Below are 12,811 nucleotides of genomic sequence, written 5' to 3'. Positions count from 1 at the left end.
TACCTCAGAAGCCATGCAAACAAACTCTGCATAAAAATACTGTACATCATACATTAACTTTCAAAAAGCAAAACACGCTCGTGCTGAAAAGCCTCCTTGCTTTTTAGTCTGTTTATCCTCTGTGGTTTAAGTGCTGACCGTCACATTGTAGCTGGATTGCCAGGATAACTGCCTCAGCAGTATTTCCTAAATTAATAGATTTCCTTAATATTGAAGTTGTTTAATAATGAGATAAGAAACAGGCCCTTCTCAGGACAGAGCAACTTTTAAAATTCCAAATTCATGTTTATTGTCACTACTCTTATTTTACAGGGAAACCTGCAGATACATCAAGTTCATGTGGGTCAAGATGGGCAGGTAGGAACAGAACTGAGTTTTAAGCGTTATTTTACTTTGGTCTTTAAAATTAGTGTTGCAGTTGGAATGATCTCACGTTATTAGTGGCTGGTTTAAAGAGCAAAATCTGTTCTGGTCTTTCTGTTTATTTAAACATCTTGCAAAATGGTAAAATGTAAGCTAAGTATTTTGTCTGTGGACTCAAAATATTTGCCCAAGCTTATTTAATTACTCCTGTGAGATGCTTTATCCCTGCAATTTATACCTTCTTGTCTTTAGCTTCTTCACTCTCACATCTATTAACTGGATTGATTAGACTGTGTACAGTATGTTCTTTTCTCTGTTATAAACTGTCACTGTGGCCAGATGTGGACTGTGGTCCATGCAAACCGAAGAACATTTATTGCAGAGGCTTAAGCAGCTATTTTTTTCATTATATGGCTGTCTTGGGAGAAACAGGTCTTTCACATCTGCTTTTGTTCTTTTTGATAAGATGGCTTTATTAGGTGCTTATGCATACATGAGGTAAGAACAAGCTTTTATTTTGAGTGATGAGTCAGTAAGTGATTAAATTAGCAGAATGTGTCAGTTATCAGCAAAATTTCTAACAATGTATCTCAGCCACACTTTACTAAAAGTTGAGCTATGTTAAATATCCACAGCACAAAAATATTCCTGTAAGAAGCTTTCTAGCCAGGCCGCTTGGATGTGTTATGAATTTTTTTGTTCCTGTTGAATATTAATAAATTGTGAGACATATGGCTAGTACTTGAATGCTTCCTTGAAGTGAAGCAGCTCACATCATGAAGGTTCTTGAACATAAAGGCTTTGAGAAAGCTACCAGTACTTTGAACTTTTGCCCACATACAATATTTGTGCGAGGAAGCAATCTGTAGAATAGTTAGGGTTGGAAAGGACCATGGGCAGGGGCACCACACACTAAACCATGTCACCCAAGACTCTGACTTGTATTCAAAGAATAGAAAACCCCAACACTTAGTGTTCTTTACTGAGACTTTAATCAAAAATACTTCTACAGAAGTGAGACCAGGGAAGGTGTTTTTTTTTTTTTTTGAGACTTATTGTTCTTTTTTTCTTATTTGTGAAATACTGCTGTCCAAATTACATTTTTAAAGAATAGTATTGGGTGGTTTATATCACTCTGAGTGTGTCATGTAGATTAAGTTACTTTTTAAAGAATATTTTTTGTGATTTAAGCCCAGCCAGTAACTCAGAACCATGCAGCTGCTCACTGGCTCCCCCCCTCTTCAGTTTATGTACTGGACATGACCTGCTGTGGTATGGAATTATCCCTTTGGCTAGCTTGGGTCAGGTATTGTGTCTCTGCTTCCTCCTGGCTTTCTGTGCCCCTCCTCACTGGCAGAGCATGAGACTGAGAAGTCCTTGATTGGAATAAACATTACTTAGCAACAATTTAAAACATTGGTGTATTATCAGTGTAGTTCTCAGACTAAAGTAAAAAACACAGAACTGCATCAGCTACTAAGAAGGAGAAAAATGACTGCTACAGCTGAACGCAGGACAATATTGTAGCCTAGTACCATTATTTTTCCCCTTGTAATATTTATTCATAACAAGTTGTCGTGATTTAAACCCAGTCAGGTAACTTGTTCACTCACTCCCAGTGAGTGATGCCGAGCTGACAACAATCGAGGGCCGCCCCCCCCCACCGGGGCTCTCCCCTTCCCCGCTCCCGGAAGAACGGGGAGGAGGATCGAAAGAGTGCAACTCCTACGGGTTGAGACAAGAACAGTCCAGCAACCAATGTACAACACAAATCACCACCGCTACTATCAACTACAACAATGATAAGGGAAAATAACAAGGGAAGAGAATACTATACCACCTGCTGAAAAACGAGTCCCACCCGGAAGCCCATGTCCTTCCGGGTAACTCCCAGTTACCCCCCGCCCTGGGCATGACGTGCTGTGGTATGGAATACCTCCCTGGCTAGCCTGGGTCAGGCGCCCCGTCTCTGCTTCCTCACAGCTTCCCCTCCTCCCTGGCAGAGCATGAGCCTTACAAAGTCCTTGGTCAGGGTAAACATCACTTAGCAACAACCGAAAACATCGGCTTCACCAACACTGTTCCCAGGCTGGAAGTCAAAACACAGCACTGCACCAGCTACCACAAAGGAAAAAACATGACTGCTACTGCTGAACCCAGGACACAAGTATTCTGCAAATTGCATCTCCCTTTCTTAAATAAAACCAAGCCATGTAGTTTAAAATGTTGTGAGTTCATGCTGGTTTTAAAGGAAGTGTTTGGATGACCGCATTTTCCTGACCCCCCTGTGTTAGGCAGGAGAGGCAAGTCCCTTCATACAACAGTGCCATTCAGCTGTGTTTCATGCTAAAATAGTCGTGGAATAAAAGCCTGTAAACTCTGGAGTAGTAGAAAACTTCCACACTCTAAATATCTGTAAGTGGAGTCTTGCTGATCATCTGAACAGTTGCATTAGAACATGCAGAGTAAGGCTATGCTGGAAGAAAGGCTTTCTAACAGTAGGTGTTTGTAAATGTGTGTGTGCACGTGTCTGTGCATATATATGGGAACATGATTGTCGTGGTTTAAACCCAGTCAGGTAACTTGTTCACTCACTCCCAGTGAGTGGTGCCGAGCTGACAACAATCAAGGTCCGTGTTCGTCTCCCCCCCCCTCCCTGCACCGGGGCTCTCCCCTTCCCTGCTCCCGGAGGAACGGGGAGGAGGATCGAGAGAGTGCAACTCCTACGGGTTGAGACAAGAACAGTCCAGCAACAAATCACCACCGCTACTATCAGCTAAAACAATGATAAGGGAAAATAACAAGGGAAGAGAATACGATACCACCGGCCAAGAAAACGAGTTCCACCCGGAAGCTCCTGTCCTTCCGGGTAACTCCCAGTTACCCCCCACCCCGGGCATGACGTGCTGTGGTATGGAATACCTCCCCGGCTAGCCCGGGTCAGGCGCCCCGCCTCTGCTTCCTCACAGCCTCCCCTCTTCCCTGGCAGAGCATGAGCCTCACAGAGTCCTTGGTCAGGGTAAACATCACTTAGCAACAACCGACAACATCGGCTTCACCAACGCTGTTCTCAAAACTAGAAGTCAAAACACAGCACTGAACCAGTTAACACAAAGGAAAAAAAACATGACTGCTACTGCTGAACCCAGGACATTATCCACCCCTTATTCCATACCATTCACGTCGTGCTCAGATCCCACATTTTCAATACACCATCGCTCTCCCACATATATACATCCATATACATACAGACCAAGAGGAAAAAAAATCATTTTCTTAGTGCATGGACCAATCCCTATAATGCTGCCGAGTCCGTTCGGTCCATGATGTTCCAAGTTCATTCTCTGTTGGGATGATGGCTGGAGGGAAGTCAGGGCCAGTCGCTGGTGACCTGGAGACATCTAGTTGATGGGCTATAAAAGCATTACACAGCAGGCAACAGCATACAATTGAGTTCACTGGCTGTTTTCCCCTAAAATCAAATCCCCTTGAGGTGTACATCGGACTTCCCCATCTTCCCGCATTACCCACCAAGTATATCCAGGTCCCTGAGCAAAAGCAATCCCACGAGTGGGTTTGCCTTTACCTGAAGCAGGAATAACCCAGACTGTCTTCCCCAGCAAATTCTTCATATGCACCACGGGAACTTTGTCCCCCTCTACAATATGTAAAAGTTCTGACTGGGCTGGGCCAGCCCTGTTGGCAGATCCTCTGGTGTTGACCAACCAGGTGGCCTTTGGTAAATGTGTATCCCAATGCTTGAAAGTTCCCCCACCCATCGCTCTCAGTGTAGTTTTTAACAGCCCATTGTACCGTTCGATTTTCCCAGAGGCTGGTGCATGGTAGGGGATGTGATATACCCACTCAATGCCATGCTCTTTGGCCCAAATATCTATAAGGTTATTCCGGAAATGAGTCCCATTGTCTGACTCAATTCTCTCTGGGGTGCCGTGTCGCCACAAAATCTGTTTCTCAAGGCCCAGGATGGTGTTCCGGGCAGTGGCATGGGGCACAGCGTATGTTTCCAGCCACCCGGTGGTTGCTTCCACCATGGTAAGCACATGGCGCTTGCCTTGGCGGGTTGGTGGCAGTGTGATATAGTCAATCTGCCAGGCCTCCCCATATTTATACTTCAACCATCGTCCTCCATACCAAAGAGGCTTTAACCGCTTGGCTTGTTTAATTGCAGCACATGTTTCACACTCATGAATAACCTGGGCAATAGTGTCCATTGTTAAGTCCATTTACTCCATGTAGCATCAGTTGCATGATGTGTAGAGGAGACCCTGCCTTTGAACATCCAGCCCAGCACGGGCAGCCGGGGTGCCAGGAGGAGCTGTGCTTCAGTGCCAATCACTTCCGAAGCAGCTCGAACCCCTTCATACGCTGCCAGTATCTCTTTCTCAGTTGGGGTATAGCTGGCCTCAGATCCTTTGTATCCCCGACTCCAAAAGCCGAGGGGTCGACCTCGAGTCTCCCCTGGAGCTTTCTGCCAGAGGCTCCAGGTAGGACCGTTCTCCCCAGCTGCAGTGTACAGCACATTTTTTACATCTGGCCCGGTCTGGACTGGTCCAAGGGCTACTGCATGAACTATCTCACGTTTAATTTGCTCAAAGGCTTGTTGCTGCTCAGGGCCCCATTTAAAATCATTCTTCTTCCGGGTCACATGATAGAGAGGGCTTACAATCGAACTGTAATTTGGGATGTGCATTCTCCAGAACCCCACTGCACCCAAGAAAGCTTGCGTTTCTTTCTTATTAGTTGGTGGAGACATTGCTGTTATCTTGTTGATCACATCTGTGGGGATCTGTCTACGTCCATCTTGCCATTTTATTCCCAAAAATTGAATCTCCTGTGCAGGTCCCTTGACCTTACTCCGTTTTATGGCAAAACCGGCTTTCAGCAGGATTTGGATTATTTTCCTCCCTTTCTCAAAGACTTCTTCCGCTGTATCGCCCCACACAATAATGTCATCAATGTATTGCAGGTGTTCTGGAGCTTGCCCCTGTTCCAGTGCAGTCTGGATCAGTCCATGGCAAATGGTAGGGCTGTGTTTCCAGCCCTGGGGCAGTCGGTTCCAAGTGAACTGGACACCCCTCCAAGTAAAAGCAAACTGTGGCCTGCACTCTGCTGCCAAAGGAATGGAGAAAAATGCATTGGCAATATCAATCGTGGCATACCACTTGGCTGCTTTTGACTCTAGTTCATACTGAAGTTCTAGCATGTCCGGTACGGCAGCACTTAATGGTGGTGTGACTTCATTCAGGCCACGATAGTCTACTGTTAGTCTCCATTCTCCATTAGACTTTCGCACTGGCCATATGGGGCTATTGAAGGGTGAGCGGGTCCTGCTGATCACCCCCTGACTCTCCAGTCTACGGATCAGCTGATGGATGGGAATCAGGGAGTCTCGGTTGGTGCGATATTGCCGCCGGTGCACTGTTGTGGTCGCAATTGGCACTTGTTGTTCTTCAACTTTCAGCAACCCCACAGCAGAGGGATCTTCTGAGAGACCAGGCAAGGTGGACAGCTGCTCAATTTCCTCAGTCTCCAAAGCAGCAATACCAAAAGCCCACCGGTACCCTTTTGGGTCTTTGAAGTACCCTCTCTTGAGGTAGTCTATGCCGAGGATGCATGGAGCCTCTGGACCAGTCACAATAGGGTGCTTTTGCCACTCCCTCCCAGTCAGGCTGATTTCAGCCTCCAGCACAGTCAACTCTTGGGATCCTCCTGTTACTCCAGAAATATAGATGGGTTCCACCCCTTGACAGCTTGATGGCATCAGGGTACACTGTGCACCGGTATCTACTAGAGCCTTATACTTCTGTGGGACTGATGTGCCAGGCCATCTGATCCACACAGTCCAGTAAATCCGATTGTCCCCTACCTCCACCTGGCTGGAGGCAGGGCCCCTCTAATGGTCGTCACAGCATTGGACACTTAAGTCGTGGTGAAAGGGATTATTCTTCGTTATCACAGGAGCTGGAGTAAAATCAGCTCTTCCACTCCATCTGGGAAACTGCTCACCAGAGACTGAAGCCGTAGCTCTCATGGGACGATCAGTCTTGGCCCTTGCTCCCCTCTTCAGTTCACTCACCCGTTCCTCCAAAGCTGAAGTAGGTTTTCCATCCCACTTTGTCATGTCTTCTCCGTGATCCAGCAGGTAAAACCATAGGGTACCCCGTGGCGTATACCTTCTGTATCTCCTCTCTTGAACAATAGGACGTCTTTTGTTAATAGCTGAGACGCGTGTTGGTACACGTGAGGAGCTGGATAAATCAGATACATCGTCCCTCAATTTGTCGAGGTCCTGGGACAGTTTTTTCACAGCTGAGATGATGGAAGGAGTGAGATTGTCTTCGAACTCTCGGAGTTTATGAACCATTTCATCCACTGTTAGTGGTACTATGTCATTCCAGGTCACTGTTGCCAATGAATGGGCATATGATGACGGTGCATTCCGTGTAAGTTTTCGCCACATGGGTCGTGTACATTCAACTTCATCTGGATCTATAGGTGTATCCCCGTTATTCGGCTTGATGTGATAGATCATCTCTACGATGGCCGATTCCCTCAGAGACTGGATGCCTTTGTCTATAGTAGTCCACTTGGCCGAATGACTCGTAACATCGTCCTTGTACGGAAACCTTTCTTTCACAGCTGCCAAGAGCCTCCTCCAAAGGCTGAGGGACTTTTTCTCTCTTGCAATTGCTTTGTCAATTCCCCCTTCTCTAGCAAGTGATCCCAGCTGCTTGGCTTCTGTACCTTCTAGTTCGTGACCATCGGCCCCATTGTCCCAGCATCGGAGTAACCAGGTGATGATGTGCTCCCCTGGTTGACGGGTAAAATCTTTTCGCATATTCCGCAGCTCGGTTGAGGTCCGAGGTCGAGAAGTTACCTCTTCTTCTTCTTCTTCGTCATGTGAGGATGACTCCTGATCAGATTCTGGACCGGGTGGTGAATTCATTGGTTCTTCATCTCGTTTCACCCTTTTTGCCTCCTTTTTGCTTGTTCTCTTGCGTACAGGGGCAACCGATATTGGTACGAATTGGTCCTCTGGTTTGGCTGCAGTGATTATCACTGTGGTTTGAGTGGCGACTGTACTTGTTGCTGGGGGTGGTGTAGCTACCGTGCTTGGAGCTGGGGTAACCGCGCTGTCTGTTGCAGTTGAAGTTTGAGCAGCTGCTGTACTTGCCGCTGGGGTAGCTGCGCAGTTCATTGCAGCCAAAGTTTGAGTAGCGACTGTCACTTTGCCCTCAAATCCGCCGACATTCTTTTCCTTTTGAAGGTGCTGGATAGTGTTGAACAAGGCCCTGTAAGCATAGGCCAAGCCCCAGCACGTTGCCGTGATTTGTCCATCTCTGGTATGGCCAGAATGACCACACACCTCATTTAAGTGTTTTACTAATTCTTCTGGATTTTGCAGTTGTTCGGTAGTGAAATTCCAAAATACTGGAGGGGCCCACTGACCTAGATACTTGCCCATACTATCCCACACACCCTGCCACTCATGGCTGTCCAGCCTCTGGGAAAATCTCTCGGTCCTCCTACATCGTCGTTTGACCCCAGACAAGACCCAAACCTGAATCTGCTTAACTCTTGAAATCAGTAGTGGGCAAAACACACTCTGTATGCGTGTTAGCATGGTGATTCCCATCACCATCAGCAAACAAGTCTCAAGAGCATTAAAAGGCCATTTAAAAAATTCAAAACTCTCAAATGTAAATGGTCTGGGGGGACGACTAGGAGGGTAAAAGGATGTCTCCTTCACAGGTTGAGCACCTGAGAAGGAGAAAAAAGATGTGTAATTGCTAAGCACCTCCATCATATACCTCCCAAAGTATAAAGGTGGTGACCACACTGGGAACATAAACCAGATCAGTTTCATGATCAATGATTCTATTGTATTACAAGTCATTACCATAAAGTACAATGGGATAAAAACCTTAGCCCAAGCCCCACACTTAAAAAACACTAATACAGCCAATACCGGATGGACGTAAGATATGGTATACTGAAACTGTGAGATCAAGAGGAAAAACCTTGAGAGCCAATAAATCAGCATTGTGACGAGTGACTATCAATCCAGTCAGATCTGTTCTTATCTCAACCCCTCGTGCCCCACGTTGGGCGCCAAAAAGAACTGTCGTGGTTTAAACCCAGTCAGGTAACTTGTTCACTCACTCCCAGTGAGTGGTGCCGAGCTGACAACAATCAAGGTCCGTGTTCGTCTCCCCCCCCCTCCCTGCACCGGGGCTCTCCCCTTCCCTGCTCCCGGAGGAACGGGGAGGAGGATCGAGAGAGTGCAACTCCTACGGGTTGAGACAAGAACAGTCCAGCAACAAATCACCACCGCTACTATCAGCTAAAACAATGATAAGGGAAAATAACAAGGGAAGAGAATACGATACCACCGGCCAAGAAAACGAGTTCCACCCGGAAGCTCCTGTCCTTCCGGGTAACTCCCAGTTACCCCCCACCCCGGGCATGACGTGCTGTGGTATGGAATACCTCCCCGGCTAGCCCGGGTCAGGCGCCCCGCCTCTGCTTCCTCACAGCCTCCCCTCTTCCCTGGCAGAGCATGAGCCTCACAGAGTCCTTGGTCAGGGTAAACATCACTTAGCAACAACCGACAACATCGGCTTCACCAACGCTGTTCTCAAAACTAGAAGTCAAAACACAGCACTGCACCAGTTAACACAAAGGAAAAAAAACATGACTGCTACTGCTGAACCCAGGACAATGATATATGTTGGGGTGTGTAAGAGCACAAGATAGGGAAGAAAAGCATGACTTAATCAAATTTTTTGTGTTGAAATCAAGATCACTTTATATAAAAGGCATCTGTACTATGACATAGTACATATTTGTATATATAGTATTTGTATGTCATATTTGGGATATTCTCAGTTCTGCCAAAGTGGTTGTGGCTGCACATCTGTATGTAGGAAATCACTTTAGCATCCATTTTTTTTGTTTTTAACTAACTGTACTCTCTGGGCCCTGCTTTTAGACTTTCCTTGAAAACAAATAGTGAAGTGTTGGGGTTGTTTTTCTTCACACCCTTAGCAGCATTTTGGTGCAGAAGAGTAACTGCTGCCTCTTGAGCATCAACAGGCATTGTCAAGCTTCAGCTGGAATCTGCAAATCCCCAGGAACCCTCAAGCTCCTCCAGAAGCATTTGCTGCTCAACTATTTTCCAGTGGAGCAAAAAATAGGAGCAAGCAAATATTTAGGCAATTTTTATTTCCATTCTTCATTAGATATTTAACCCTTCATCAGCAGTTTAAGCCATGTGGGCCTGTTTTACACTGAAGTGGATGAGTAGCACTCACATGATTCCTTGCAACAGCTCCATGCGTGCATTAACATGAGGGGGTAAAGGGGATCTCTGTGCCTCAACTGTCTGCTGCTAATCAGCTGATCTGTGCTAAGTAACTTTTTTTGAGCTATTAGCTCATAAAAGTTGCAAATGAAAATGAGTTATACCATGTTTGGTTTAAGAATGGAGGTTGAAACTAAGAAATTTTCTTTGGTGCTTGTAGTGGGATAAGAGCACAAAAACCTGTCATATGATATGGTTCAGTGGTCATGTAAGTCATAACAATCCAGTAGCTTGCAGTCATCTGTACATGACCTGTGTGCAAGGAGACTTCTGTAGTTTTCTCACATGTCCATTACTTTTCTTCTGTGTTTTGAACTCTAAATACGTGCTGCCACGGGACACTGATGAATACTGATAAGTGAATAATGTGTTACTTCTGTTATTGAATGTTTTTAGCTGACTACTAATGGTACTAGATTTTAACTTGGCTACCAAATGCTCCCTTTGGAAATTCATCTCATGCTGCTGTTTTCCATCTGTTACTGTACACAGATTTTTGGGTATTCTCTTGATTCAGATGAGGTTTAGTACTGCCACCTGATGCAGGCTCTCACTCTGAATCACAAGTAAAAGTTTTACCAAAGCTGGGGCTGCAAAGAATAAAGTTGTTAGTTTCATATGAACTAAAGCATAAAATGGCATAAATCTACTGTGAAACTTTATCAGTAAAATTTCCAAGGTATGTTTTAAGCTTCATAACAGTAGTAATAAATAGCAGCTTCTCTGCAGAATGCTGCCAGTTGTTGATTTTTATCTTTTTTTCCCCTCTTGAATTGTCAGTTTGGGTAGTTGCACCAAATTTAATTTTGTTTTTCTGGCATCATTGTTCGTGGAACTGATGAAATAATGCCAAAAAGAATGCTGTCTACCTACACGTGTTCTATTAGCTGAAATTTTCATATTTCAGTGCACTTTTAATAAAAACACCAAACTGCAAAAAATAGAGTTTATATTAACTAATACTTGAAGCCTCGGACCAGCAGGGATTTTTTTGGACTTTGCATTTCATACTTATGAATTACCAAGTATTCTAATTTGTGTGTCTTTCCTCTAAATACCTGCCCTCCTTTCTCCCTAACTCCATCCTTTTCTCCCTTTGAGCTTCAGCGTTCTGTATCCTAGGAGGTGTTTCATGTGTGTCCTGTATAAGATGAGGTAGTACCATAGTGTTCAGAAGTACAGGTGGGGTTTAACGAGGTGGAGCAGTTTCAGTGGTTTGACAGTCCTTGATTCTGTATTTTAGACATTCCATTTGTATGTCCTTACAAGCCAGTGTTTCTCCAATTTATAAATTAATTAAAATGACACCAGGCAAATGGTCTTCAACTAATAACCTTAGTTCTTAAATTAAGAAGTTAATGCACTTTAACATCTAAAATATGATCATATGTATTCTTGGAGAGCTAGCAGCTTGTTCTGCTCCATGAATGAAAAATTAATAAGAGTAGCTGTATTTAGTTCACTTAGAATCAGTATCTGTAGGTAAGTTAGAAAAAGCAGGAGAATCGAGAACAAACAGCATGTAGGTTAGGTTTAGCAGCAAAAAACTAACCAGTGAAAATTGCTTTTGTATTAATTGGTCTTAAATGCATAAAAATGAATACCATGTGCAAATAAACATGCAGAGTTGCTTCTGTTGCATAAGGACTTGGCATCTTACATAGTTGTAGACACAGTCTCTTGCAGATAAGTTTGTAATCAGTTGTGCGTTGAGGCCCATCCATAACTATGGAGTTACATATACGTAGAGAGAGGGGTTCACATTAATAACACATCTTTCTGGTGCTTAATGAGGTATGGAGCAGTGATTTCATTGCCTTTTTCTGAACCTTTACTCTGACCTTGCTGCTGTGAGCTTTATGGCAGCTCTAAGGTCTAAGAGTTCAGATGCAGGGCTGTGGGGGTAGATCACCAACTAAGCTTTAGAAAAGCATCCTTGTAATGTGTAATGATCATACGAGAGTAAACAAATACATAATGGGAAAATATGTTCTTGTAAAACTGCTGTAGTGATGGAGAAAATAGGGCAGACTTCAGTGCTGCTTAATAGCATCTAGCTGCTGTTGGGCCTGAAGGGTTAGAATATAGATGTGGGAGAAATAGATCAGTGAGAGGTTGTCTTTTATATCCTCTGGAGGAGTATGAATCTGATGCTTTGTTCAGATCTGGTTTCAATACACATAGTAAAAGCCTGTAATGCAGCTCAGGAGGAGATGTGACCTCATCATCTACATTTGAAACATTTGTCTACTTTCTGTGCTCTGCTGAGTCTGAAGCAAAGGGAAAGCTGTTAAATCTTGGAGGAAAGCATAGGAAATGGTTAAAAATGTTCAGGGGAAAAAAAGAAAACCTATTCTAGTAATTCCATGTAATATCCAGTGAATCTTATTTGTGACTGGATCAAACTAAAATGAAAATAGGTTGACTTGTGGAGGAAATTATTAACAAACCTGTTGGTCAGTCTTAAACCAGCTCTGTTAACATCTAATTTTTTTATCTCTGTTTACCCCCCTGATCTTTAGTGAGATAGTCACACCTTGCTTTTTTGGTGAGGGTACTGCATATTTTTAAAGGTCCAATTGAATCTATGAATCTAAGTCCTGGGTTCAGCAGAAGTCATTTTTCTCCTTAGTAGCTGGTGCAGTGCTGTGTTTTTGACTTTCGGCCTGGGAACAATGCTGATAACAGCAGTGTTTTTAGATCTTGCCAAGTAATGTTTACTCCGATCAAGGACTTTCTCAGTCTTATGCTCTGCCAGTGAGGAGGAGAAGCCGGGAGGAAGCAGAGACAGGACACCTGACCTAAACTAGCCAAAGGAGTATTACATACCATAGCATGTCATGCCCAGTATATAAACTGGGGGCAGTTACCCGTAAGGGCTCGATCACTGCTCGGGTCGGGCTGGGTATCGGTTGGTGGGAGGTGAGCAGTTGTATTCTCTTCCCTTGTTATTTCCCTTAACATTATTATTGTTGGTAGTAGTAGTTGTGGTTTTGTATTATACCTTACTTACTGGCCTGTTCTTATCTCAATCCGTGGGAGTTACATTCTTTTGATTCTCCT

At 44.4% G+C, this 12,811-nt stretch overlaps 1 protein-coding gene across 3 annotated transcripts in view; it reads left to right on the top strand.

Moving 5' to 3' along the window:
- Nucleotides 1-10,406, top strand: part of LOC133281583 (protein BANP-like) — a 97,647-nt gene extending 87,241 nt beyond the window's left edge. Inside the window, exons 10-11 of one of the 3 annotated variants that reach the window (XM_061477311.1) lie at nucleotides 313-357; nucleotides 10,241-10,406. In XM_061477311.1, coding sequence (XP_061333295.1) covers nucleotides 313-357; nucleotides 10,241-10,276 — 81 coding nt within the window. In that variant the 3' untranslated portion in view covers nucleotides 10,277-10,406. The remainder of the gene's footprint in view (nucleotides 1-312; nucleotides 358-10,240) is intronic. The other 2 variants (XM_061477310.1, XM_061477308.1) reach the window with 2 other exon arrangements.
- Nucleotides 10,407-12,811: the final 2,405 nt, after the last annotated feature.

Source organism: Pezoporus flaviventris, unplaced genomic scaffold (genome assembly GCF_033815535.1).
Source record: "Pezoporus flaviventris isolate CSIRO_AGI_PZ_B2104156 unplaced genomic scaffold, CSIRO_AGI_Pfla_v1 ptg000103l, whole genome shotgun sequence".
Lineage (NCBI taxonomy): Eukaryota > Metazoa > Chordata > Aves > Psittaciformes > Psittacidae > Pezoporus > Pezoporus flaviventris.
The sequence above is the reverse complement of the archived record's forward strand: the minus strand, read 5'-3'. Positions and strand labels throughout refer to the sequence as shown.